Here is a 27169-nt window from a genome sequence, read left to right as displayed (position 1 = left end):
TCCTGCTGACAATCTCTCTGGAGGTCTGTGAAGCATCAAGTGTGGAAGCACACTCTCCAGTGAGGGAGAAAACAAGTCTTCAAATGGGGCTGATTCCTGGAGTACTGCTGCTCTACCTGTTCCTCGTCACAAATGTTCTCCTTCCCATATGTGCACATGACCGCCACTACTATGAAGGTAAGTCAGCTTACACGTACCACACCATGCAGTAGTGGTGTTCCTACAATTACACTCCTTTCAGTGGCTGACGATTTCTAGCCCATTTTTATATTGTGGTGTTCATTAATGCTTACTGTTTTTTAATGTTCACAATGTTCGATGTCAGATATTTATTCCATTCGAATATATGTATTTTATATCAGTTCTCGTCACGATATGGCTTAAATATTGCCCATGTGACGTTAAACAATAACTCACTCACTCACTCACTCACTCCTACAATTACAAGAGCTTCCACAAGGAAAGCGTCATACCGGCATACGTCAACAAATGGTACTTGTTGTAACCTTGCCTGGCGCTCGGCATTAGGGGGCGAACACGAGAACTGGTCGGCTTGGTGTCAGTGTACTGTGTCTGAGTTGGGTATTCAGTGTGTTTTCAGTATTAAAGTCCGGCAATGTATATCAGTGGGCTAGCACCATAAACTCGGCATTAACCCCGACTAGTACAAGCAGACACACACACACGCACCGGACACACACACACACACACACACACACACACACACACACACACACACACACACACACACACACACACACACAGAGTAAATCCTTATAATTGAATTCGACAACGAAAATATGTGTTATCTACTTAAGAATTGACATTCACACAAAATGAAAGTCTCTTCTTATAATATTTGTATCACAATTTCTTACCTCAAAGGATGTAGGCCAAGGTCTAAACACAATTTTATTTAGTACGCGTGCCTTCATGTTTACACTGACAGCCATACAACAACCAGCTATATCGCGGAGTAAAATAGTTCCTCAAAAAGAGAGGTGACATGAGCGTATGGATGCACAACTTGCTCTTCAGAAACATCTTACGCAGCACATGTGTTCAAATCACATCCTCATTAGATGGGAAAGTTCTGTAAGGAACTACCTCAGTAAGTCAGCCACAATGACAGCGCGTCGTAATACATTTACATCAAGTACAAGACGTCAAAATGGCCGACACGATAAACGTGACGGGAGAGATTTCCGAAGTTGTTAATGAACCTGTGGCGGTTACATGTGTTAGTCATTATTGATCAACTGGCCGATCATTGAAAGGTGAATAAAGATGCGTCGAACAGACACTAAGGTAAATTCATAGATTGCTGGAGATGGTCAGTGTCAGCCGAAGACACGAATCGAGTCGATTCTACCATAGTTTAGATGTGCATTTCTTCGTTTGTTCATATGATAGGCCGTAGCGAGGATATTCGTAAACAATCATGCAGTCATGCTCTCTGACATTTCTCAATGTATACTGAAACGCTGAGACCAAGAATAAAGGTTCTAAATGATCAGAAAGAATACTTATGTATGTTTTCGTGCAAAGGAATTCCCAGGGGTTTCCCCAGGAATGTGGAAGTAGTCTGTCAGTGTTTACGTCATTTCAAGAACACGGTCTCGTGAAAAACGTATGAACGTCAAATTGTGTCGTTCATACACTTATGAGCGTCGATTTCGCGGTCATGTGACCGACCTCTCGTCCAATGGAAAAGCCGTACATCGTGTAAACTTCAAATTAAAAAATTATAATAGTTTAACCAAAACAGTTGTATATATCAAAGCAAATAAAATTACGCGACTGATATACACAATTCTAAAGCAACAAAGCCCGTTCCATATTCCAGGGAATAGCATGATAACACCAGAAAATCACCTTGATTATCTGCTGAAAAAGGTTCAAATGGGGAACAGAAATGAAAATTATTTGAATGGATCACTGTTCGTGAATAGGATATTACTGAGCATGTTCTGCACTACCGGTAGCACCTGCCACTTACAAACATTGCATAAAAAAGTAAGTGTTCGAATTTTTAAAAGAAAATATGCCTTCGCATTTAGCGTTCTCAGGTCGGCATAAAGAACATGATGTTTGGATTCTAACACAGATATAAAAACATTGAAGAGAAAGATATCGGTAGAAGACATGCTGGATTGCCAAAACTGATGTAAAGCCCCTTATTCTTGAGAGGACTGTCTCCATGAGATGATATTACTTTTGTTAAGAGTATAAGAGATGAGGTTCGACAACGGATGGCAGAAACTAAAAATGCCCAGCATGCCTAATAGTGTCACACTAGTGTATGTGTGTCACACGAAGAGGCATGCTGGGCATTTTTAGTTTCTGCCAGGTGCGTTGATGGTGGCAGATGGTGTGAGAAATATAGATATCTGTAATAGTTAATAATTGTAAAACCTGTCCCCTTACCATGTAATTGAAGGGGGTAATTATGAAATTAATAAGTAAATTTGCACATAAGTATCAACACAAAAGATCCATATGAAGATCTAATTGGATAGGGAAAGTAAATCAGTAGAATTGGTGGTTATAATAAAGGCCAAAAAGTAGAGTAAAGCAAAACGGGTGAAAACTTTAAATTTAGGTTAAAAGGGAAAGTAAATCAGTAGAATTGGTGGTTATAATAAAGGCCAAAAAGTAGAGTAAAGCTAAAGGGGTGAAAACTTTAAATGTATGTTAAAAGGGAGAGTAAATCAGTAGAATTGGTGGTTATAATAAAGGCCAAAAAGTAGAGTAAAGCAAAACGGGTGAAAACTTTAAATTTAGGTTAAAAGGGAAAGTAAATCAGTAGAATTGGTGGTTATAATAAAGGCCAAAAAGTAGAGTAAAGCTAAAGGGGTGAAAACTTTAAATTTAGGTTAAAAGGGAGAGTAAATCAGTAGAATTGGTGGTTATAATAAAGGCCAAAAAGTAGAGTAAAGCAAAAGGGGTGAAAACTTTAAATTTAGGTTAAAAAGGGAGAGTAAATCAGTAGAATTGGTGGTTATAATAAAGGCCAAAAAGTAGAGTAAAGCAAAACGGGTGAAAACTTTAAATTTAGGTTAAAAGGTTGGGAGGGGAGGGGATGCGAGGCGGCAAAATGAAGTCATTGTTGATGTTATTGCGAGTTAGTGTGGTGTGGTATTACCTTGGAATCACATTTAGGGATCACTTAATTGTTATTGTTATTATATGCAGGTGACGCTGTTCTGGTTGGTTTAAGTCCCTCAGAATTACAACAAATTAAAGGTTAATCTAGACAAAACTAAATGGTCTATATTCGTCAGTGAAAATGCTAGTAAAAATATAATGTATTTAAGTTTGGAAATAAGCTTTTACAAGTTGTGAATAGTTATGTTCATTTAAGGGTTAGATTTCCTAAAAAAGCGTAAGTTCACACAAGTCATTAAGTGTCTGGGGGAACAGTCATTAAATACAATGCTGGTGTCCCCCGCCATGATATTACTGGAATATTGCTAAAAGGCGTAAAACCATACTCACTCATCCACTCATTCACTCACTTAAAACAATGAATTGTTTATTGTCCAGAGCTAGGAATATTCACTTACCATTAGATTGTATGATGATTGCTTTTGATCACATGGTAACCCCCGTTATGATGTATGGCTGTGAGGTCTGCGGATTTTGTGATTCCCCACCCATTTCGAAAATGTACAAACATTATTCCTTGAATTAGTTATGCAGCTCAGGAAGCACCCCTGCAAACATTTTGTATAGAGAGACCAAAATATTATTAAGAAGCGAATGATATCTCACTGGTATAAACTGGTAACAGGTTCAAACTCAACTAAGCTTAATCATATTGTTTATTTAAAATGTATTACAGTTATTTAATGTTGATACTTATAAGTCTAAATGCTTATTGTACATCAACAGTATTCTGGCTGATTGTGGTTTTAGTTATATATGTCACAGCCAATCAGCCACTGGTAAACAATGGCTGGTCGCCTTCGTGAGTGATAGACTGAAAGACCAGTTTCTACAGAGATGGCACAATACTTGAACACTTTCCACGAAAGGGCTGCTTTATTCGTGTTTAAATCCATAACCTGGAATAGAAACCTATATATATGATTTTTGTCAACCTGCCAAAATTTCGTACTTGTAATCACTCATTATCAGAGGAAAGAGTGAGGGAGTGAGTATGGTTTTTCGCCGCTTTTAGCAATATTCCAGCAATATCACGGCGGGGGACACCATAAATGGGCTTTACACATTGTACCCATGTCGGGAATCGAACCCGGATCTTCAGCGTGACGAGCGAACGCTTTAACCATTAGGCTACCCGACCGCCCCCTGTACATTGTGCCACCTCGTAGTTGGTGATGAATTCCATCACATACTTGAATGTCCTTACCCTCTGACAGAAAGACAGAGCTACATGTATCTTAACCGTTATTATTATGTAAAACCTATTTTTTATGATTTACAGCAGTTATTCTTAACTGAAAATATATCTGTACTAAGGAAACTATGTAAATTAAGACAATATATTTATTCACACTTCTCATGTATTTTAGTATTTACTGCCTACTTATACATTATGAACATATTGGCGTATTCCATGTACCACTGTATGGTGTGTTATAGCGATGAAGAATTTGGTTGCCTTGAGGTTGAGGGCAGCTGTTCATAGGCTCGATACTGGAACTAAAACGCGCGGACGTCGTAGAAGACAAACCGGGCTAAGAATTTCACTCCCGATCCGAAATGGGAAACGTTGTTTTATAGTGAGCTTATTCGGCAGTTGAATTTGTTTGGGAGGGTCTAAAATTTGTTCAGTAGGATGGTTTGTTTCATGATAGTGATGATGGGGGATTGGGGAGTTATGAAAGTAAGGAAAGATAATCTTTTTAAGTTTAGTGGGATAGAGTTACATAGTGTTTCTTGATGCTGAAAGGACTTCTTGGCTATTGCAGCGATGACATTTTTCATTAGGATTTTCCATTAGGGGTTAGTATAGATATGCGTTTAAGTTTTTCAGCGACACTGTCGATTCTGGTAATTATTTCATCAAAATTAGTCGAGGTAGAAAAATTGAGACGATTTGTTGTTGGTATTTTTAAAGTGATAAAATCCATTTGGATTTAGACTGTTTCACAATTGTAATTGTTTGTTGTTTTTGACTAATGTTGTGGTCTCGCTCTCACTTGTGTGGAACTTTAGTTTAGGGGCTGTTTCTTTTGTATGGCTTATTTGACCGCCAGGTCTGCTGTTTGGTTTATAGGGATGTGTGAGTGGCTGGTTACTGTTACGTGTTGATTCCTAAATTGAAACAAGATGCTAACCAATTTAGTGTGAAACCAACAAACAAACGACAAATGGTATACAATCAACAACTGCAAAACACAATTAACTAGGTTAACAAATCAATAAAAGTACTGCACATCAATTACAATAGCAATACACAAAAGAGTGGAAGTACAATGTTCAATGGCAAAATATGATATGATAGCAGTGGTCAGTATAAAATGCACAATATCTTGGCAGTGTTTGAAGCTAAAAGTTCAGCAATAATAATATTCATCAGCAACAGTGGTCAAGCTTCCGCGATATGCCTAGGCTCAGAATTTGGGGTGGTAAGTAATCTTCACACAAAAGTTGGTCTTGAGATAATGTCATATGAAATACGAGATTAAATGTGAGATAAAAGGGGCACGCAATTGTCTCCGTATATAGCCCAAACACCTCACAAAACATTCTCTATTGCTCTAGTCCACGCTGTTCCGGAAGTTTACACATAAATCGGGGAGCTAAATATAAGCTTCCTCACTACTGCTGACATTAAATAGCACTACATGCCTGACAACTAATTTTGTCCAAATACACTAATAATAAGTCCATTTATACTGCGCCAGTTTCCATTCACCAAGTTAATGCTCACTGCGCTACATAGTTTTAGCAAGTAATGCTAATGAAAGGGGGAGTAGAGTTGATAGTGTTGTGTGAAAAGGTGTATTTTCAGATGAGCCTTAAAGGATGAAAGCGATGGCAATAGCTTAAGATCAGATGGTAGTTTGTTCCATAGCGAGGAAGCGCAGAACTGGACAGATCTCTTACCAAAGGTTTTGAGACGGGTTTCCGGGACTTGTAACAGGTGGTTATTCTGAGAATGGAGAGATCTGGAAGGTTTGTATTTAGGCAGTAGTTCGGTGAGATATAATTTGTCTGTTACCATGTAGCATTTGTAAGCCAGGGTTAGAATTTTGAATTCAATTCTTGCTTTGAGTGGTAACCAGTGCAGGGACATGAGAGAAGGTATTACTGGAGTCCAATTTGATGTCTTTGTGACGATACGTGCTGCTGAATTTTGTACACGTTGGAGCCTGTGGAGTTGATCATGTGTGATGTTACTCATGAGTCTGTTGTAATAGTCAAGCTGTGATATAACTAAAGATCTAGCCAATGTGTGTGCAGCTTCTTTTGTGAGTAAATGTCTAACACTTCCAATTTCGCGGAGATGAAATAAGCAGGACTTTGAGACATGGCTTACATTTTGTTCAAAAGTTAGTCAACAATCCAGATAAACGCCAAGATTTTTCACTGATTTTGAGAATTCGATATTGGAATCACCAACAAGAATGTTGTTAACTCTCATTTTCTCAAGATTTGTTTGGGTACCAATCAGTAAAGGCTCTGTCTTGTTGTCGTTTAATTTTAGTTGGTTCTCAGTCGTCCACGATTGGATGGCTCTGGTGTAATCTTCGACTTTTTGAAGCTCTGTTTCAGTTTCAGATGGCATGAAATTCTTCATCAGTTGCGTATCATCGGCGTAGCAATGGTAGCTCAGTAGTCGCTTAGAGATGATATGACCCAAACCTTTAGTGTACAGTGTGAAAAGAATGGGGCCCAGAACTGACCCTTGGGGAACCCCACAAGAGAGAACAAAACTACCTGATGTTGCCTCATTGACAGTGACTGACTGACACCGTCCATCTAAGGATGATGTAAACCATTTGAGAGCATTTCCTTCTTGTCCTATCTGATGGTGTAAACAGTCCAAAAGTTTGATGTGGTCTATGGTATCAAATGCTGCAGACAGATCAAGTAGAACAAGCATGCTTACGTTACCTCTGTCTGCAGATGAAAGGAGTCCATTTAAGACTCTAAGTTATTCAGTCTCTGTGCTGTGATTAGCTCTGTATGCGGACTAGAATTTGTCCACTAGGTTATGGGCATCGAGGTGTTTGGAAAGTCGAATTTTAACCGCCTTCTCAAGCACTTTCGAGAAGAAAGGTAGGTTTGATACCGGACGGTAGTTTTCAAGCAAATTGGGATTCAGACCAGGATTCTTGACGAGACGTTTAACTCTTCACCTGATGAAAGACTAAGGTTGATAATCTTTTATATGGCAGGAAGTAGAGTGTCAAGGTGATCAATGACGATCTTTGTTGGAATTGGATCTAGCTGACCGGACGTAGGTTTTGAATCAATGATCATTTTCCAGATTTCTAGTTCGGAGAATGGTTTCAAATCCTTCAGAGGTTCACCATTGAAACTGTTTTGCATGTCATGTAGTAGCAGGGAACTGTCACGTAACAATCTGGAATGACGTTTGTGTAAATGTCATGGATGGACTTCTCATCTAGGCTTTGTCGAATCTTTTGTATCTTTTTGACAAAGTAGTTGCTAAAATCACTGGCTAATGTTTTGCTGCTTGCTGATTTTGGTCTTTTCCGTCTTCTTGCCCATCAAAGAGAAAGTAAACTTAAAGAGATCGCCTGGACGACCCACACTGTCCTTGATTATCTGAGGGCAGTAGGCTGTTTTAAAGATTCTTATCTGCTGAGTAACGGCATTTCGTGCTGCTTTGTAGATCTGTCTATGAACTTCCAATTTTGATTTACGCCACTGGCGTTCAGCAATGCATCTATGTGCCTTTGCACGTGAAACAATTTCACAATATTAAGGAGCTGCAGGCCTACTGGGACTTGGCTTGTCTACACCTGGTGCACGTAGATCAAGGAGATTGGAGAGAGTGATGTGATAAGACTGACGAATCTCGTCTAGATCATTGGTGGATCTATCAGTGGACTAGATTCTTTCAAGTCACATGAAAATGCTGATGCATCCATATTCATGGTGTTGCGACACCGATCGCTGACTTTGATTCGTGAAGGAGCTTTAAGGGACAGCTCAATGAATACCATGTAGTGATCATATATTTGTATATCCGTTACTCACACAGTGGATATGATGTTACTCTCCTTTCTGGTCACAAGTCAGTCAATAATGTGACCAGACTTGTGAGTTGGACTGTCCACATGTTGCTGTAGTCCGTGAGTTGGACTGTCCACATGTTGCTGTAGTCCGTGAGTTGGACTGTCCACATATTGTTGTAGTCCGTGAGAATTCAATAGCCTGGCTAATTTCTTAACTTCTGCTTTTTCAATTTGTTCAAATTAAACATTAAAGTCTCCAAGAAGAAGTATTTTTTCCTGTTTGTAATTTTCGAGGAGAACTGAAAAATCCGCATGAAACTGAGATAGGGGAATTTCATTTCGTTTTGATGGAGGTGGTCTGTATATGAATGCAGATCGAATACTGACACTTGCAATCGAGATAGTCCTCTCCATCAGTTCGAATGACTGAAAGTTGTGTCCAGTTGAATCAATCATTGATAAATAAATGCATGATTTGAGGATAACTGCAATGCCGCAACCACGTCCGGATTTACGTGGAAAATGATTAAATGAATACCCGACAGGTGTCATCTCGGCCACTTTTGATTCGTCTCCATGTTCTCTGAGCCATGTTAGGATGAGAACTGGCAAGTCGAGTTGATAATTCTTCACAGCATCAGCAATATCGATGGCTTTGTTCTGAGATGACTGGGCATTCCACAATGCGACAGTTAAATTTGCAGATTTTCGTATGGGATGCACTCTTATAATATTTGAGAAGTCAATGTCCTTCTTAGTATTGCTAGATTGACATGGTCGGTTAAATTGTCCACGTACAACTTTGATTAGTCTTTGTTTCTTCCTCCCACTTCGAGTGCCTCTCCGTGTTCGCTTACAAACACATATATTTAATTCTCTAAGGCAACATATTATTGAGGGTGGTATCCACTGTTTTACTCCTGGATTGAGAAACAGAAGGTTTTCTCTAGTGTAGTGTTCAATGCTTAGGGTTTCTGTGTCCTCATTGACTGTTGGCCAAGGCTGGTTGATTGTCCCCATTGTTCTACACCCGTCCCAAGCTGAGGTGTGATTGCATGTACCAGTCAAATTTATAACATCATAAGTTTAAGGAGTAAACTTATGGCGTAGTTTTCGTCATGGATTGAAAGTCATCAAATGAAATAACCAAAAAATGTTCCTGGTCTTCTTAGCTACTTGATGATCCAACTTTCACTGATACAAATTCACAAGCGATCATGAAAGATAGCAAGAAAGGGAGAGCTGTGATTTTCCGCTGCCAGGCGGCGCGAGCACTCTCAATGCAATGCAATGAGCTCAATAGGAAGAATGTAATACATTAACAATCATTTTTTAACAATAAATCACACTGCCATATAGTTGTTCCCATAATAGTGTTATAGATTTATGTACGGATTGTAATACTGAAGTAAGATGGGTGATGTCATTAATTAAGACGGATTCTTGAATATTTGTTTGTATAAAGCTAAAAGAATCTGACTTGATGACATATGTTGTGTGATTAAAAATCTTGACTTGACGGGGTGCAGTGAACATAGCCAAGATGGATTTCATTTTAGTAAATTACATGAATACTTAGCCCTGCTGTGTTGTGTGTGTTTATTGATGCATCTGTATATATATGTGCATGGTTTGGCCGGTTGTGTTGTATGTAGTGGATTGTGTTTGTTGATTTGTATGTTGAAGTAAGGTTAAAGGTTACATGAAAATGAACCTAATTTTCTTGTACTTTTTCCACATTAAAAGTGTTAACCTAGTAGTGTCATAGGCAAAAATATAAAAATATCACAATTAATTAAGATATATTTTGCATTAAAACGATTTATATTTTTCACATTTACCAAGTGTTCTATTTGCATTACAAAAGCACCGTGGCTTATGCCCCTTGCAATATGACGTCATTGGTGCCAGTTGATAAACATTAAGAAGTCATCATGCTTTGTTAGAGCCGCTTCACGTGGTGTAGGTACTGGTGTGTGATTCTAGCCTTTCAGATGCCAGCCAGCATAGTGTTATCCTGAATCACCACTGTGCCGGTGTGTGTCGTAGGTCATGTTGTTTTACCGCAACTGGTACTTGATATCTTTTGCGTTGAGAATAGACAGGGACCCGGTTGAATTGGCACCAATTACGTCATAATCTAAGGGGAATAACGCAGGCCTGTTTAGCTCGAAAAACGAAGGCCTCATAACGGCATATCATGTTCACACTTTGTGAGCTTCCTACTTTTATTGTGAAAAAAATGAGTTTATATTTTCAAACACAGATACCAACTAATTCTAAAATTGCGTTTTGTCTAGAAAAAAAGAAAGAAAATGATTTTTGCGTGTACACTTCCCCTTTAACGTTTAGTAGTGTTTGAAATGTAGTGTGGAGGGTTATGCCTGTTCTCAGGGGAAGCTTCAAGTTGGATGGATACTTCTGATAGTGGTGCATGGGTAATGTGCTCTAGTTTATATTTATGTAGGAGTTTAAGGAGGTGGGTAAGGTACGGAGCTTGAGAGAAATTTTAAGTGTGAGTTTATTAGTGTTGTGGTATTTTGTTTGAAATGTTTGGAATATTGGATAATGCTGGGTCCTAGCCCAGTAGTTTAGAATTAGGTTTTGGCATCGAAAGGGGGTTTAACTGATACCGGAAAGAATTAGTAGGGAGTGCCAGGCCTGGTGGGTTTTGTGTGTATTAATTTGTAATGCCCAGCTGGAAGACCAATTTTGAAAAATAAATATTCTTTCTTTGCTTGTGTAATTGATTTTGGGGAAGTAAGATAATTTTTGTCTGCAATGTTTTGCTGCTGAGACGTTTTGAATGCATTTTGGGAAAAAAATGTCGTCAATCATAAAGTTAAAGAGTGTGGTGACAACATACTTCCCTGTAGGGCGCGGTTTTCTAAAGAGAATGTGTCAGCGAGTGTTGTGTGATTTTACTGTAATGTCGGTTAAAAAGGAGAGAATGAAATACAGTAAACTACGGTTATAACGAACTCAAAGGGACTACTAATTTTAGTTCGTTATAACCGTTGTTAGCATATATACAGCATAACTACAGCAAAGAGTCGGGACCAAAAAAAAGTAAGTTCGTTATATCCGTCAGTTCGTTATAATCGTGTTCATTTTAACCGTAGTTTACTGTATATTGTTCTTCCACTTATGGCTTTTTATTGTCGAACTTTTTCACCAGCCCATTATGTCAAACCATATCAAAAGCTTTACTGAAGACTGTAAATTTGATCAAAGTGTAGTATTTTGTGTTTTTGCTATTCTAACATCTTGTTCCATATGTAAAATGGTTGGCAGTTTGGACTGATGCTGCTCTGGTCAGGACTGATAAGGTGTTTTTAGAAGTTTTGGATTCTGAGCCTGTTCTTTAAGGATTGACTGTGTATTGTATTTGGTTCATTAAAGCATGAATCGAAAAACCGATGTGCAAACTGTATGAATCCGCGTAGTGGATTCTTACAAAAGTTTGCACATCGTTTTTTCGATTCATACCTAAATGAACCGAAAACCGAACACAGTCAATGCTTATTATTAAATTCGACAACGTAAAACATATTTTATCTACAATAGTTTAACCAAAAACAGTAGTATATATCAAAACAGACTAAAATGACGAGATTGATAAACATGTCAGGAGTTGGAATACATACTATGGCGTGACATGAATCAGGTGATTGTTTAATTTATGCACATAACTTGACACGCCTACACAGTCAGTAGCCAGTCAACGGAGAATATGATCAAAACAATGTTCATAGGACCCGTCAATTAAGGCAAGAGGCGAAAAGAACTGCAAAAGTCAGACTGTAAGATATATGGCCGGGAGAAGGCGGCTGTTTGAAATAACATGCCCAGTTAGCGCCAGATTCAAACTTTACTTCCCTGATTACGGTAAAACACATTTGGAAAAATGGTAGTTAAAAATGAAACCCGAAGACATGAAAGTTGAAACAAGGCGAGCGGGAAAAAAACAGGCGAGTGAGCCTGCACGCTTGCTGTTTCATTCATTCTCGGCCGTCGGTTTCAAAGGGTTGTTTGGACAACGAATATGCATGAATGTCGCTAAATGTCCTGTGCATGACGATACACGTGAGCAGAAAAAGAATTCCCTCGGCTGTAATATTGGGATTCCCCGACATCCCGCAATAATAAAATTAGTGCGCCTCGGTGGGCGTGGCTTAATTTTTTATATTCATTGGAAAATGAATGCAAGAACACGTGACGAATTCAGCAAATGAGAATGCAGGAATTTCAATGAACACACATGCAAATTTAATTATTAAATATTGACTCCATGATTTTGCATATGTGAGACGTTAATGAGTCAGGCTCATCAGAGTGCATCCCTTGTTTTAGGACTGCAACCATAATAGCTGGTTTCCAGGATTGTTTTAGGACTGCAACCATAATAGCTGGTTTCCAGGATTGAGAGATGGTGTCCGAAATCCTGATTTGGTTTGTCTATGCTTGTTGAGGCTCTGTTTTGGCATTCTATAACTGTTTGAAGTTCATGTATGTTTTGTGTTCGGTTGTATGTTAAGTGGGCTTGTGCTGGTTTGGGTGGGTGGTTTGGTTGGTTTAAGATTTTGTTTCGAAATTCCAGAGGGTGATTGGTGAAGCTATTAATTTCAACCTGTTAATTAGTATCAAGTAAGCTTGTTTAAGTTAATAATCCGTTTATAATCAGCTTGTTAAAGTTTTAAATCCTAAATGTATATCTGCCTTCATCATCAGTGTACTAAATGTTATTTCTATTTTTCTTTTCTTTTTTTAAAAAAATATTTTTTTTACACAACCAATTTGTAAGGATTTAGCTCCACGCTTAGTCAATAAATATTGCAAATATCTGCCCGTTTTCACCATGTGTAAACTTTGATGAACACCTGTAGCAAACTTAAACTTGCTGACCTGCTGTCTGCTGAATAGGTAACCTATACCTAACAAGTATGCCAGAAGACGTGCTACTCCAGGTATAATTCTGTAATGTCATATATTGAATTGGATAAAATATATTTAAAAAGAAAATGTTATTTCTAAAAGTACATCTGGCTTATATTATATTTATTTACCGCTCATTACTTGGTTTTAGTCACTCCTTCTCGATAACGGTGTAAGAATCTACATTAAAAAGTCGCTACATGTAATACACCAGAACTTTTATCCATAAAGTTGTACGTTTTCTATTGTCAAATGGTTTTCATGGGAGTAGAGCAGGTTCAGGCGTGAAACATGACCTATGAAGTAATAGGTCGACACGACTATTTTGATAAGAGCGTCGTACCTAGTTTCGTGTTTTAAATAAATTTTAGACTAATTGACTTTCAGGGAAGCATTTTCACGACATGGACGTGGTCCAGTACGGGATGGTGCGGTGCCCCTATTTATAATACTACTCTAAACATGGAGAGGGTGATGTCATCCCTGAACATTTTATTGAATCTGGAGAGGGTGATATCGCCTCGCATATGGTTTTTTACTGGGAACAGTAATATCATCTCTTAACAGTCTTCTGAAGCAGCCACAACATGTTCACATTTCATTAGTTTTGTCAAATAATTATCATGTTATCCACTCAAACTGAGAGAGCCTAAATCACACGATTCCTTTCAGTCGTTTGTGTTACTATTTGCATAATTGCATAATGTTACTTGTATTGCACTTTCAGCAAAGCGCAATATTTGCAAGTGTCTGGAAATAGGATCTATTAAAAACATACTAAGATGCCCTTGATTTGTATGTGCTAAGCGACAGATTTGAAGGCGAATGAAACTTTCGGCGCAAACACGCTCCCGTCGCTTGTAACAAAGGCCTATTGTCACAGATTGAATAGCGCAGATAAGAGGATTTATTTAAGCATTGTTATCGTTCACCAAACCTTCTACATGCTATCTACTAATCTTGAATGTTTTATCTTGTTTTTCATTAATGTAGAGAGATACGGCTTTCTAATGTCAAATGAAAAATTGTATTTCAACGTTGCCCCAACCCTCCATGACGTGCTATGCCGCCTTCGCGGATAAATGTTTGAACCTGTTCATACTATTACTGTGAGAATGTTTCTGGCAGCAGGCACTCTGCAAAGAGGGTTTTCAGTTTCTTAAACATATTTTGCCAGACTCTTCATTGAACACAATCCTCTCAACCGAGATTCTGTATAATGTCTTAACTACAATGTCACACATTTCTCTTCCTGTGAAACCAACAAGATCGTAATATTTGGATTTTAATAACTAGCATTAATTTTCATGTTGGCATTTAATACTGATCTGTGTCCCTCATGTTGTAAGAAATGTTGGCCATGTTGGGTAGCCTTAAAAAACTATAAACACATGCATTTCCCTGATTGTAATATTTTCTCTCACACAACTCTTCACTGCATTCTTCACAACAATATATTATTATGTATTGGGCTAGACTCGATACACAAGGTGCATGTTCCTTAAATGTATATAGAACACTTCACCAGTACAGTATCTTGAAACATATTACAGGTGTCTGCCTATGACGTGTAACGTTACATGGACATTTGTATCTAATCTGTGTTTCCTTGTGAGCAGACCATCTTGGAAATATCAGCCTCAGTGAAGACTTCTTAAATATCAATGGCAAGCTAGTGTGCAACGAAGGATTTTCTTTGCTCGATGCTGCTGTTGTGTGTCGGCAATTAGGTAAACCCACGTGAGTATCGTACTGTGTGCTTGCTAAAGTTCAGCCTAGTATAACTATTGTTGTGTGTTAAATAGTTTTAGAATTAAGATTGACACTCTCGCACTTTTTTATTTGCAAAAATTCAGGATTGTTGTATTTTCTTTGCAAATGCTGACACAATCAAGATAACAGCTTAAACTATGGGCAAAAAGTTACAAATCAATTTATACTGCTTTATTCAATTCCAATTACCGATCACATTTAAAACTATTCCATGATCACCAACAACAACTTTTCCTGCTGTCACACGCGAAACAAAATTAATGCCTGCCGACTTCGTCACTCTCGTGTGTTTCAGTGCCCATGTTTACATCATCTATAATGAGACGGTGAAGGCGAATGAGATCCTGAGATCCCTCAGGGGACATGGGTGCAGAGGAAACGAGACAAGACTGCAACAATGCTACGTTGGCATCAAAGCTGGATGCAGACAGAAAGTACCTATTTCTATCACCTGTAATGAAGGTACACTTCTAAAATTCCACTTCATACCAATGTCTACTTTTTAGATTAAATTACTTTTGTACATTTATGTCCAGCTGCTGTGATATATGATACTCTACCAATAGCTTCTTGATTAATTGTTATCCCTTAACTGGCTCCACAATTTTCTGTTCAGATTTGGATCCGACCCCGAATTAGTTCTATATGATTACGATCTTTAGCGCTCTCTTTCCACATGAAGCTGTTACACAGATGCATGAGAGGCCACGGTTGGCCCAGTCGTCTAAGGCGCCGCGATTTCCTGTGCAGAGTTGCGTCCCCTGGGCACGCCAGAAACCTGTGATTGTGGGTTCGAATCCCGGTTCACCCCGATTATGTTTCTAGGTTTGTCAGCACCATACCCGTGCTCTCGAGTGGTAAACGTCCAAGACCTGCATCCCTCTGGGCTTTCCTCCCACATTAAGCTGACACGCCGTGATATAACTGGAATAATGTTAAAAAAGCGGCGTTAAACCCAACTCACTTACATGAATGAAACACTCACTCACTCACTCGACTACCTCACCTCCACCACTTAGAACTATAATATGTATAGGTTTTCTCCACCAATCTGTAGTTACCTGTCTCTCGGTTAGGGTGCACGTGTGACCCTAAAATCTGTATCTGTGCAAGGATTCACTGATCGTGGTGTAATTGCTATCATGTTTGGAGTCAGTACTTGTTTTTCTTTGTTTTAGAGCAGGCGAAAATGTGTCAAAACACGACTTTAACTCTGCTGCCAGGGAAAAGCATTCGTGTGTACAGTGGGACGAGGGTGACTGCAACGTGTTTAGCACGCGGCTTGTACATGCCCTCACAATACTGGTATAAATGGACCCTGTCATCTGATAATTCCTTCGTGAGATCGTCACCTTCCATATCGCTCCAAATGAATAATACGTCCCCTGCCAATATGTCGCTTACGTGTTCAGTGAATATCGGTCGTCAAGAATGCCACGTGAATGACTCTATTGACATACAGGTCTTCCGTATGTATTTCCAATTGTGTATTTCATAAATATATTATATGTAACTCTCATATTCACTGGATATCCATCGTACACGTAGATAACTTGGAAGTGAATATGAAACCTGTTTCCCTGTCTACTTTGAAGCATTTTCTCATTTATTCACTGTTAATCAATGTGCTCCAGTTTATTTTGGTATATATTCATAACTAGAGCTGATTCACCACAACCTTCGAAAATGCATAAAAATAATAACCAAACGTTATAATTTCCATCACACATTAGCTTTCCTTGCACAACCTTTCGAAATTTGTGAAAGGGCTTTTAGGATGTCCTGATACTGAGAAGTATCAAGGCCTGAACCTTGCGTATTCAGGAGAATGAGTTTTCACCAAACAAAATCTGTTCTTTATACATACTTCAAAGTAAACATTCTAGTCGTCAGTAAGGATAAGAATTTATGGATGAACAACTTCTTTATTACAATTAAGAGCAGCGTTTCGGTGCCTATCAAAGAAGTTCTTCTAGACGTCAGACATTATTTTGCATATTCACAAAGTCCTACTGGATGTATTCTTCCTTTTTTTCAATTCTTTCAGGTGACCCAAAACCATTGACAAAAGCCTTCCACTTGACAATTGGCCAAAGTCTAAATTTTAGCAAAGAATACCTCTGTAATCCCCGTTGTAAGTGTAGCTGGAGAAAGATAGAAGGCGATAGAGAGCTCGAGCCCAAGCCCGAGGATTGTGATGAAGTGAAGATCCAGAACAAAGCGCAAAGTGGGTTGTACATCGTCAATCGTACAAACTACCTTAATGTAACGATTGGTAAACCTCGAAAAGGGGTTTCAGTCGACGTAATAAAAGTAAAAGTATCAGGTGAGTTCATTCATGTGATAGAAATATGTCAAACCTCAAAAGAAAGTGATTATGCCTCAAAACCTTTTGTAGTCCAGCACAGATGTTACTACATAGCTACCGCGGGACATCACCTATAAAGATACTGGCTGCACCGATGCTGATGTGGGTTAGCTCAAAATGATATCTAATCAGTTCACTTGGGATTATAGTATTCAATTAAGTGCTGAGAGCTTTTGTATACTTATGCTGTTGTTAATGGTACCCAATGTCCAGGTTGACATCATTGTATTATGTATTTAGACTCCCGGAATGTCAGTGTGTCTAGTGTATCGCATATTAGTATGACTTGTGGGTATTGGAAGTTTAAATAGGCTCTCAGTTTGTCTAGCGTTTATTGGGTCTTGTGCCACACTATCAGTTTCTTGTGCAGTATCCCAATTAAACGCTCATTTTCCCTGTCTCTTTTGGTACGCCAATGTATAAGTATCCCAAATTATTCATTGCTTAAATTACTTGTAACGCTAATATCCCATCGAGTTTTAAAATTGTTTTTGAGAGGTATCAAAGCTATCATGTAAATGTTATGGTTCGTGGTTTATTAAGAGTCTTTTCTTAAATGTATCTTAGCTGTATTTTCAGTGGATTTCACTGGTGCAAGTTCTGTATCGCTTGACATATGTATCAGTGACGTATGATAAAATATATTGTTACGTCGAAACGCAAACGCACAAACTCAATGAGGTAAACTATGTCCAGTATACTTTATTTTTATGTTATCATATGTTTTTACATGCACAGTTGTAACTCATAAACAAATTGAGTAAAATATATATGCGTTATTTCCTCGATACTGAGGCACGTGTTTTCCTCAATGGATGTCCACCATCTTATTGTATATTTTTTTAGATAAACCAACAATGAAGTGTCCAGAGGAACAATATGTCATCTTAACGAGTAAGAAAGATCACAACATGTGCCATTTCAATGGCCAATGGGAAAACATAACCTGCACTGGGGACAGATTTTCGAAGTCATGCGTAAATTGCAGAATTAATGAATTCCAGAAAAGCGGTAACTATACATGTACAGCAGGCTACAAGGACCAGTATATGTCCAACCTCATCATGACCACCCACAACATGACGGTTCATATCCTGTGTAAGATCCTTTGTTATTTTATTTTCGAAACACGATTTATGTTTTCTGCACAGTAATTTCATTAAGCCTTACACTCCACACATATATATTTTTCAGGGGTGTCGGATACTTGATAAGTGAATTAACTTTCTACCGCTTCTGATGTGGATCTCTGATCCTCGTAACAATATTACAGACCTCCTCTCTCCCTGTGATTTTCTTCTCCTGAATGCCAAACCCTTCTTAAAGCATTTAAAACTGGTTCCTGTCCGATTGTGCTCGCAATTGTCACTCGCAATTGTCACTCGCAATGTTCGTCAGTAAGAAAAGTGTTTCATGTAAATATAAAACGTCAACGACAGAGAGTAACCAGTCTCGTTTATATACCGAATAACTTTCCATTGGGCGTAAAAGGCAAAAGAGTGGTGAAAACCTGTATTAGGTTCACTGAAAGTCGGTTCGCGAAAAGAACGTCCAGCTCTGATTTTTTTAAATTGTGTAATGTTCGTGTATTTCACGAAAATAACAACAGCCCGGGTGTAAGGACATCCATGTGCCTCGGTTTCGTTAAATGGGTTTAAGATTATATATGGCAAACACATGAAAACGGTGACATGAAATCATGTTATCTTTTATACTTTGGCAAATGACAATTTCACAGCGCACTTTCCTGTTGCAACTTTTGTGCTGGATACATACTGTATAATATTTGTTTGTGTTTCGTATTTCAAATTTCTGTTCCTTGTTTTCCTTTCCTTTTAGTTCTTCTAGTATCATTATTGAGATTGTAGTAAGAATGATAAGAGACTCTGGTGCTTTTTTGTACTCGGCCTGTTTGACTCTCTTAGAGTCATATTTGTGATATATTCTCAACTATGTTACATCTGATTGGTGACCTTTACAGTACATAGGCACATAGACTCTTACTTGACTGATCTGAATAAATGACCTTACATGTGTAACTATTGTGACACATGCATTTGAACTGCAAATATTGAAAATATTTCAATCTTTCTCTTGTGATTTCAGCTAGAAACTCGACGGTTAGTGTGATGGAAGGATCGAGCATCAACCTAAACCTCCCCAACTGTTCTGATACTAACTTCGCTTTCAATAACTACACTTGGAAAATCCTCAAAGAAGACGGGGAGGTGGAGGGAGATTACTCGCAGCTGGACAATGTTACAACGTCTGCTAACTACGTGGGGTTTTCAATGAACGTGCCAGAAACTTTGATAACGCTTAACGTTTTATGTAAGTATAACAGTATACAGTATAACATACTCACATCACGTAATGTTATCTATCTACTTTTACAAACGTCATTGTCAACTCTTAATAAATCATAACAAATAATTATATTGCACTCTTTCCGTTCACCTTTAGCCTGAAGAGCTGAGGAGTTCAAATCTTTTATACCTATTCAATGAGATTACAGAAAAGCTCATGTCACTAGGTAAATGGTTCCAGTTACTTGAAAATAAGGTATTGTTACCATTGAGGGATGGGACAGTATACACTCAGTGAATGTCACAACTTCGAAGGATATATTTACAGATGGACCTAAGGTTACTTGCGACGAGAAAGTTTTTGTTCCACTCGGCACCAGAGCAAGCCTGAAGTGTTCAGTTAAAGCCAATCCCAATAGTTCTTACATCACCTGGATCAGGGTGTCCCACAAGGCAGTATCTTGTCTGTCACCTTGTTTAGTATTAAAATTAATAGTCTGTCCAAGGTTTTAAGTAATTCAGTGGATGGATCATTGTTCGTGGATGATTTTAATGCATCTTGTTGTGGTAAAAATATGCATACCATAGAGAGGCAGTTACAAATCTGTCTCAATAAAATTCATAAATGGTCTCTCGAAAACGGGTTCAAATTTTCTATGTCTAAAACTAAATGTATACACTTCTGCAGAAAATATAAGCCGCATAAAGACCCTGAATTATTTTTGAATGGCACCCCTATCAAAGTTGTAAAGGAGGCCAAATTCTTGGGACTCATCTTTGATAGCCATTTAACTTTCTTACCACACATTCAATCACTTAAAGCTAAATGCCTGAAGGCGCTTGATTTATTGAAAGTTGTATCTAATTCCAAGTGGGGAGGGGATCAGACAACCCTCCTACACTTATACAGGTCACTGATCCGTTCCAAACTTGATTATGGCTCCATCGTCTATGGTGGAGCCTGTAAAAGTAATTTAAAAAAACTTGATACTATCCATCACCAAGGCCTGAGGCTTTGCCTTGGAGCCTTTCGCACTTCTCCTATTCCAAGTCTGTCTGTTGAGGCGGATGAGCCTTCTCTTAAACAACGCCGTCTGAAACTATCTTTACAGTACATCACTAAATTATATTCCAATCAGTCAAATCCAGCCTTTAATTGCGTATTTAATCCTCTGTACGAAGATATTTACAATAAGAAAACATCTCTTGTTCCACCCCTAGGAATAAGAATTAAATCAGTCATTTCTGCTGCGAACATTAACTTTCAGGATATAGCTCCCACAAAACTATTTTCATCGCCTCCTTGGCAGATGGTAAGACCAACTGTAGACCTCACATTAACTAAACTTAAGAAATCTGATACAAATCCACTTATTTACAAACAAGAATACAATCAATTAAGAAACACTTATGACACATATAAATCTATATTTACAGATGGATCCAAGGATGGTGGCGCAGTTGCTAGTGCCACCATCATTGGATCCAGAACAGTATCTTCACGTTTACCCGATAATAGTTCAATATTCACAGCAGAAGCGCACGCAATTTTAACAGCACTACACTATATCAAGAAGAAATCAAAATCTAAAGACTTCATTATTTTTTCAGATTCACTTTCATGCCTTCAGGCTATTAAAAATATGTCATGTAAACATCCATTTTTAATTGAAATTCTTGAGTTATTTAATGATCTTGCGACTGGCCAATATGACATCGTTTTTTGTTGGTTACCAAGCCATGTTGGGATTGTTGGTAACACACTGGCTGATGCTGCCGCAAAAGCAGCACTCAACAAATCTGTGACACCACTTCTTTTACCATACAGTGATTATAAACCTGTCATTAGATCTTACATCAGAGATCTAATGCAGAAGAAGTGGGACACCCAAGTGGGTATAAATAAATTACATGCAATAAAAGCGAATATCGGTTATACCTACTTGGGCTGTCAGTCCAGATTTGAAGAGGTCATTTTAAGACGATGTCGTATTGGCCATTCACGTTATACTCATGAATATATTTTAAAAGGTGAGGATCCTCCATTCTGTGTCCCTTGTGATGAAAGAATCACGGTCAAGCATGTCCTGCTTGACTGCATTGATTTTTCCATCACAAGGGATAAATATTTCAAGGTATCATGTATCAAGGATCTTTTTTATCAGGTAAGTAGTCATTTAATTACTGGTTTTTTAAAGGAAATCGAATTACTGCATAAATTTTGATTGTAATAGTTTGTAATTAAATAAATAACTTTTATAATTGGTAGAATTATTCAGTAACTGAGATTGTTAGTGGCTATATCCTCGAAGGGGGTTAAAGTAGTGTAAAATTATTGTCCCCCTGAGAGGGTATGTAAGACCACGTCTTTCAAAGTATGTTTATTTCTGCTCGTTTTTAGACGTAGTATATATGTTCATTTATTCTGGCTAAATTTGTCATTAATCGCCAACAGCGGAAGGGATGATGTAAATCCGGCTGGGGTCCATGCAGGTAGCAAAAGTACTGTAAGTCCCCATGGACCCTAGCATGGTGATCTACCTTCAGCTGCTGGCGATCTATAGCCCTTTTTTATATTGTACCGTTATATATATCTTTTATAGTTGTATGCTAGTTTTAAATATTAATCTGTGATATTCTAGTAATTTTACTGTCCATCGTTGACAGCTTTTTATATTGTATACATTTATGTATTATTAATGTACTTCTCGTCACGATATGGCTGAAATACTGCCGATGTGACGTTAAATGTTAACTCACTCACTCACTCACTTACATCACCTGGACACGAGGAGGTGAACTACTTCAAAACACATCATCCGAAACCTACGTCCTGAGTAAGACTGGAATGCTGGACAGTGGAAGCTATATCTGCACTGCCTACAACACAATGGTCCACTGCTTCCATGAAACACGCGAGGGCAACGATTCCTGCACAACAACTGTGGACGTGTATGGTAAGTCGGGATGCAGACGTTTTTATCTGGTGATGCGAATTGTAATGGTTTGGTTGTCACCTTTATCTTTTTGTCGGGTAAGCATAGACACACTATAGGATATCGTAATCATATGACACGAAGTAATACTTTTATATTTAGGATACATTTGTTGTCATTCTTATTCGAGGTAAAACACCACAAGAGCACTAAATGTTATGCACTAAATGTTATGCACTAAATGTATATGCATTAAATGTTTTGCACTCAATGAACATAAAACAACGTTATAGTTTTTACATTTAATGCGTCATTTATATGTCTATCTTATTCCACTAGCATTCTACATAAATCGATTCAAAACGTAAGTTGATTCATGTAGATTGCTGGTGGAATAAGATAGGCATGTATTTGATGAATAAAATGTCAAAACTATAACATTCAAAACTTCTAGGGGCCCATGAAGATCCGGGGTAGAATAGGTATTCAGCAACCCATACTTGCCGTAAAAGACGACTAACGGGATTGGGTGGTCAGGCTCGCTGACTTGGTTGTTGCATGTCATCGTATCCCAAATGCGTTGATTGATGCTCATGATGTCAATCACTGGATTGTCTATTCCAGATTTGATTATTTACATTGTAGACCGCCGACATAACGTTGTAAAATTGCTGCGTGCAGCGTTTAACAACAAACAATTAAACAATCAAAACTTCAGCTTGCACAGCTCAACATGTTGGATTTTCTTTCTTCTCAATAATATGTTAACAAAAGCGTCCATTTGTGAAAATGTTTATATCCATATTGCGTGGATCGATGGTCATGATGTCAATCACTGTATTGTCTGGTCCAGACTCGATTATTTAGAGAGCGTTGTTTTTTTAGCTGGAATATTGCTGAGTGCGGCGTTAAACAAACAAACTGTCTATATGTGACATTTGTAGTGTCCAGATTAAGAAATTTCATTGAGCCTTTGTACTATCTACAGTTGAGGGGGACGAGCTAAAGGTTACTGTCGTTGCTAGCGTTTTGTCCCTTCTCTTGGTGTGCTTGATGGGTATTGTTGGTGTCCTCAGTGGTCTACTCTACAGGGCTCGCAGAGGTACAGTATACACGAAGCTTACCGTGTTTATGAAAGATTTCTCACCAAACGAAACATTACTTTGTGGCAGATATTCCGCACACTGTATTTAGATGTATATCACTTTTAACGTACTTTTTTAGATCTTTAGTTAAAAATGCTTTTTTTTCGTATGCATCGTCATACATCGTCCGTCATCCATCGTAAACCTTTTCGTCTCCGATACCACAGCACTGATGGATTATAAGTTGCCATACATGTCCCCACCAGTGACTTACATATGTGTTGAAAATGCTCAATGAACAGCTGATTCTCCAATGATACCACGTGTGTAAAAGTAGACATGTTCCGGTTTGTGCAATATCTAAATTTTAACATTCAATGATAATCAAAGTGTTTGGTTACCTTTTCTAACATAATGTGAAAACCAATATCACCAAACCTATAGCTTAGACGGTGTATTCCAGGTTAATGAAAGGACACGTTTATTAGAAAAACATGCTATGAGGTTGCTTCTGTTTCATATGTAAGCCATAACGAAATTCTGAAACCTTTCTCAGTTCTGAGACTGATTATATAATGGTTATTCCTTTTTAATAAAAGGCATCACAACCGAAATTGTATCTTTTGTAAACCAATCGTATGGCATTAGGAGAAGGCATATATACTGAGAGTTGATTATTCACTTTTGCATATCAAGAAAGATTACTGAAATATTGATAATTGTATAGGATCTTTATTTGATTTTCAAATGTGGCTAACTTTGGTATGACGTGTATGGCACTTATGCTGCTAGCTACATCACTTTGCGACTAACAGTGCTGTGACAAAAGTTGGTGTATTGTTGTATCCTTCAATAAGTTCCTTGAAGTCTGTCCGTTATTATATCAGGGGTACAACTGATCCAAAGATAGAGACCTATCCTTTTGTTGCAAGAACAGATTCAATCTACACGCAACATTTGTTTCTCGTTTCAGAAGAGTGGCGTAGAAACAAACCGACGTAAGCATGTTCAAAACCTTCTGTAGAAATTTCCTTTAATATGTATTCCTTTAATAATACAATTAATGTTTGTCACATTTCTTTATATGATTGCTTAAATGATGCGATGCCATGGGTCAGAGTATTCGAGTATAAATTCAAATATTTGATTTTATAAATGTAAGGAATCCCGATTTGGGGATGTGCGTTTACTTATATTTTTCTGCTAAAATTACCAAAGCATCTTAAATTATCTTGCTATTTTATCGCCATTTGACAACTAGATGATATGTTGTTTTGTTCAGGAAAATGCTCCCACTGCTCACGAAACCAGAATCAGGTACGTGGTGTTTTTATAAATGAACCAGAAGCATTTATATTTTGAGATATTTGTCATCAATCAAACGCGTTGTATTATTTGTAGAAGAAGTTTCCACTAAGTTTTATATTTTACATAATAACCAGATTCTTTCTTATATTATCTGGTGGTACTATTGCATGGTCTGCCAAAAGTCAATGATATAGGTTGAATAACGATAATACTGTTTACCATTGCCACAACGTGACTGCGATATATCCAAGAGTAATAATGTGTGATGCTTTTATTCTTTTTCAGTAAAAGATGGTCCAGCAGCTGACATCTACGAAAATGCCTGAGGACCAAATGGACAAATAAGAGCCTTTAAACCTACTGTATGTCTGACACATACCTGCCATAGAGTCTAAATAAGTGAGCAGCATGCTTCTTTGCGACAAATAAGCAGTTGAAGAGAGCACACTTGACTGTCTTTGGCGTGTGTGTGATGGTTGCTATCGGTGGGGCAGGCTACGGTCACCTGTTCGCGAACACATGGTATCATCCCTATTTGGTACTGTTTCATAAACACATGATACAGTTGAAATAGTTCGGCGGAACTTTAGTGGAGATCTCTTCTCTTCCTCTTCTTCTTCTTATTATTACGATTTTGTCAATTTTTATTTCTTGGAATGCACGCATTTCAAAAGGACAATTGTATTTTCAAAGGGTACCCAATTTGACTGTACTCCCATGGTGACTCTACGTCAGTCATACAACTTAGAGCACACATAGCAAAGGCTTCCTTATTTTTTGTCAGATATTAAAAGAAAATTAGATGCTTTGATTTGCCTGTGTTACCTGTCTGTCGATTTGAGTATAAATGTTGGGATTTTCTTATTTAGTTGTATCAAAATCATGCCTAACGTAATGGCATGTTGCACCGTTTCCCCCTTCTCAATGTACGTGTACTATGTTTATTGATAATGCATGTTTATTGTTCATTTTAAGTGCCTTTTCCAATATGTATGCATATTGTACATCTGCAGCACCTTTTATCTAATTATTTGGGTCTTACACATACAGATCGGTTGGTCGATGGTGGAAGTCCTCATATGTTTTTTTTCTGTTAACTACGAGAGACATTAATTCTTGTTTCCTTAATCACAGAGGTGTAGTACTACCATCCTTTTCACTACTTTTTGTTGTCTTTTTTTTTCAATAATGATGGTCCGTTTGCTATTTGTATAATGTCACGTTGATCAATAACATGTGTCAATGCATGTATTCGCAGTGAAGGTGAATGCCCCATCCCATAGCTGTACCTGTCGGTTATACCAGGAAATATAAAGTTTAAAGGTATTCTGACATTCTGACAACTTTTTACTTCACAAAAGACGAAGACAATATACGTAATACTATTAATGCAAACATAGGAATATACCAGAAAGAGTTCAAGATCACGTCTAGTATTTTTTTAAGTTGCAGGATCACATGACGTTGGTTTTGATATCTGTCCGATTTAAGGTTGTACTGGATCTCTTCCATCAAAGATGGGAGAGTAATGCATTATTATTTTGAATACACAAGTAAACGTCTAAGTGGGGACACCAGAAACCTATGATTGTGGGTTCGAATCCCGGTTCGCCCCGATTATGTTCCTAGGTTTGTCGGCACCATACCCGTGCTCGTGGGCTCCACCGATTTGGTAAACGTCTGAGACCTGCATCTCTTGGGTATTTCCTTCTACATTAAGATGACACGGCGCGATATAAATGGAATACTGTTACAAGCGGCGTTAAACTCACTCACTCCTGTGTAGGGAGAATTGAAAATAGTTCCCATTCGGTGTCCTATTTTTCGAGAGAATATTGTTTACTCGGTGAATTTAGTTCATCAATACCATATCTTAAATAAATGAATGTAACTATGTATTCATATAAGTATAAGGACAGAGTATACTTGAAACATGACATTCAAACGTTGACAAATGATCTTTCCTCATATGATTAATGGGCTGTCGGGTAGCCTAGTGGTTAAAGCGTTCGCTCGTCACGCCGAAGACCCGGGTTCGATTCCCGACATGGGTACAATGTGTGAAGCCCATTTCTGGTGTCCCCCGCCGTGATATTGCGGGAATATTGCTAAAAGCGGCGTAAAACCATACTCACTCACTCACTCACTCACTCATATGATCAAGATGAGATAATAATTTAGCTTTGCTTTTTGTAAATTGTATTCCTTCCCATACAATTCTTTACGTATTTTTATATGAATTCAATTTATATTTTAATAATAATGATAAGTAGCCAAG

The 27169-nt window shown here is 38.0% G+C and overlaps 1 protein-coding gene across 1 annotated transcript; it reads left to right on the top strand.

Moving 5' to 3' along the window:
• Window positions 1-27169, top strand: LOC139457570 (uncharacterized). The gene is made up of 13 exons (XM_071238944.1): window positions 1-177; window positions 14735-14855; window positions 15184-15350; window positions 16067-16357; window positions 16936-17214; window positions 18103-18354; window positions 19363-19587; window positions 19891-19993; window positions 22344-22519; window positions 23487-23600; window positions 24557-24581; window positions 24866-24900; window positions 25177-27169. Exons 1-13 carry the CDS (start codon window positions 84-86, stop codon window positions 25215-25217), a joined length of 1923 nt encoding a protein of 640 aa, XP_071095045.1. The 5' UTR covers window positions 1-83; the 3' UTR covers window positions 25218-27169.

This window comes from Haliotis cracherodii, unplaced genomic scaffold (assembly GCF_022045235.1).
Source record: "Haliotis cracherodii isolate W230 unplaced genomic scaffold, xgHalCrac1.p SCAF_12, whole genome shotgun sequence".
NCBI lineage: Eukaryota > Metazoa > Mollusca > Gastropoda > Lepetellida > Haliotidae > Haliotis > Haliotis cracherodii.
Note: the sequence above shows the minus strand (reverse complement) of the source record. Positions and strands in the feature narration are given on the sequence as shown.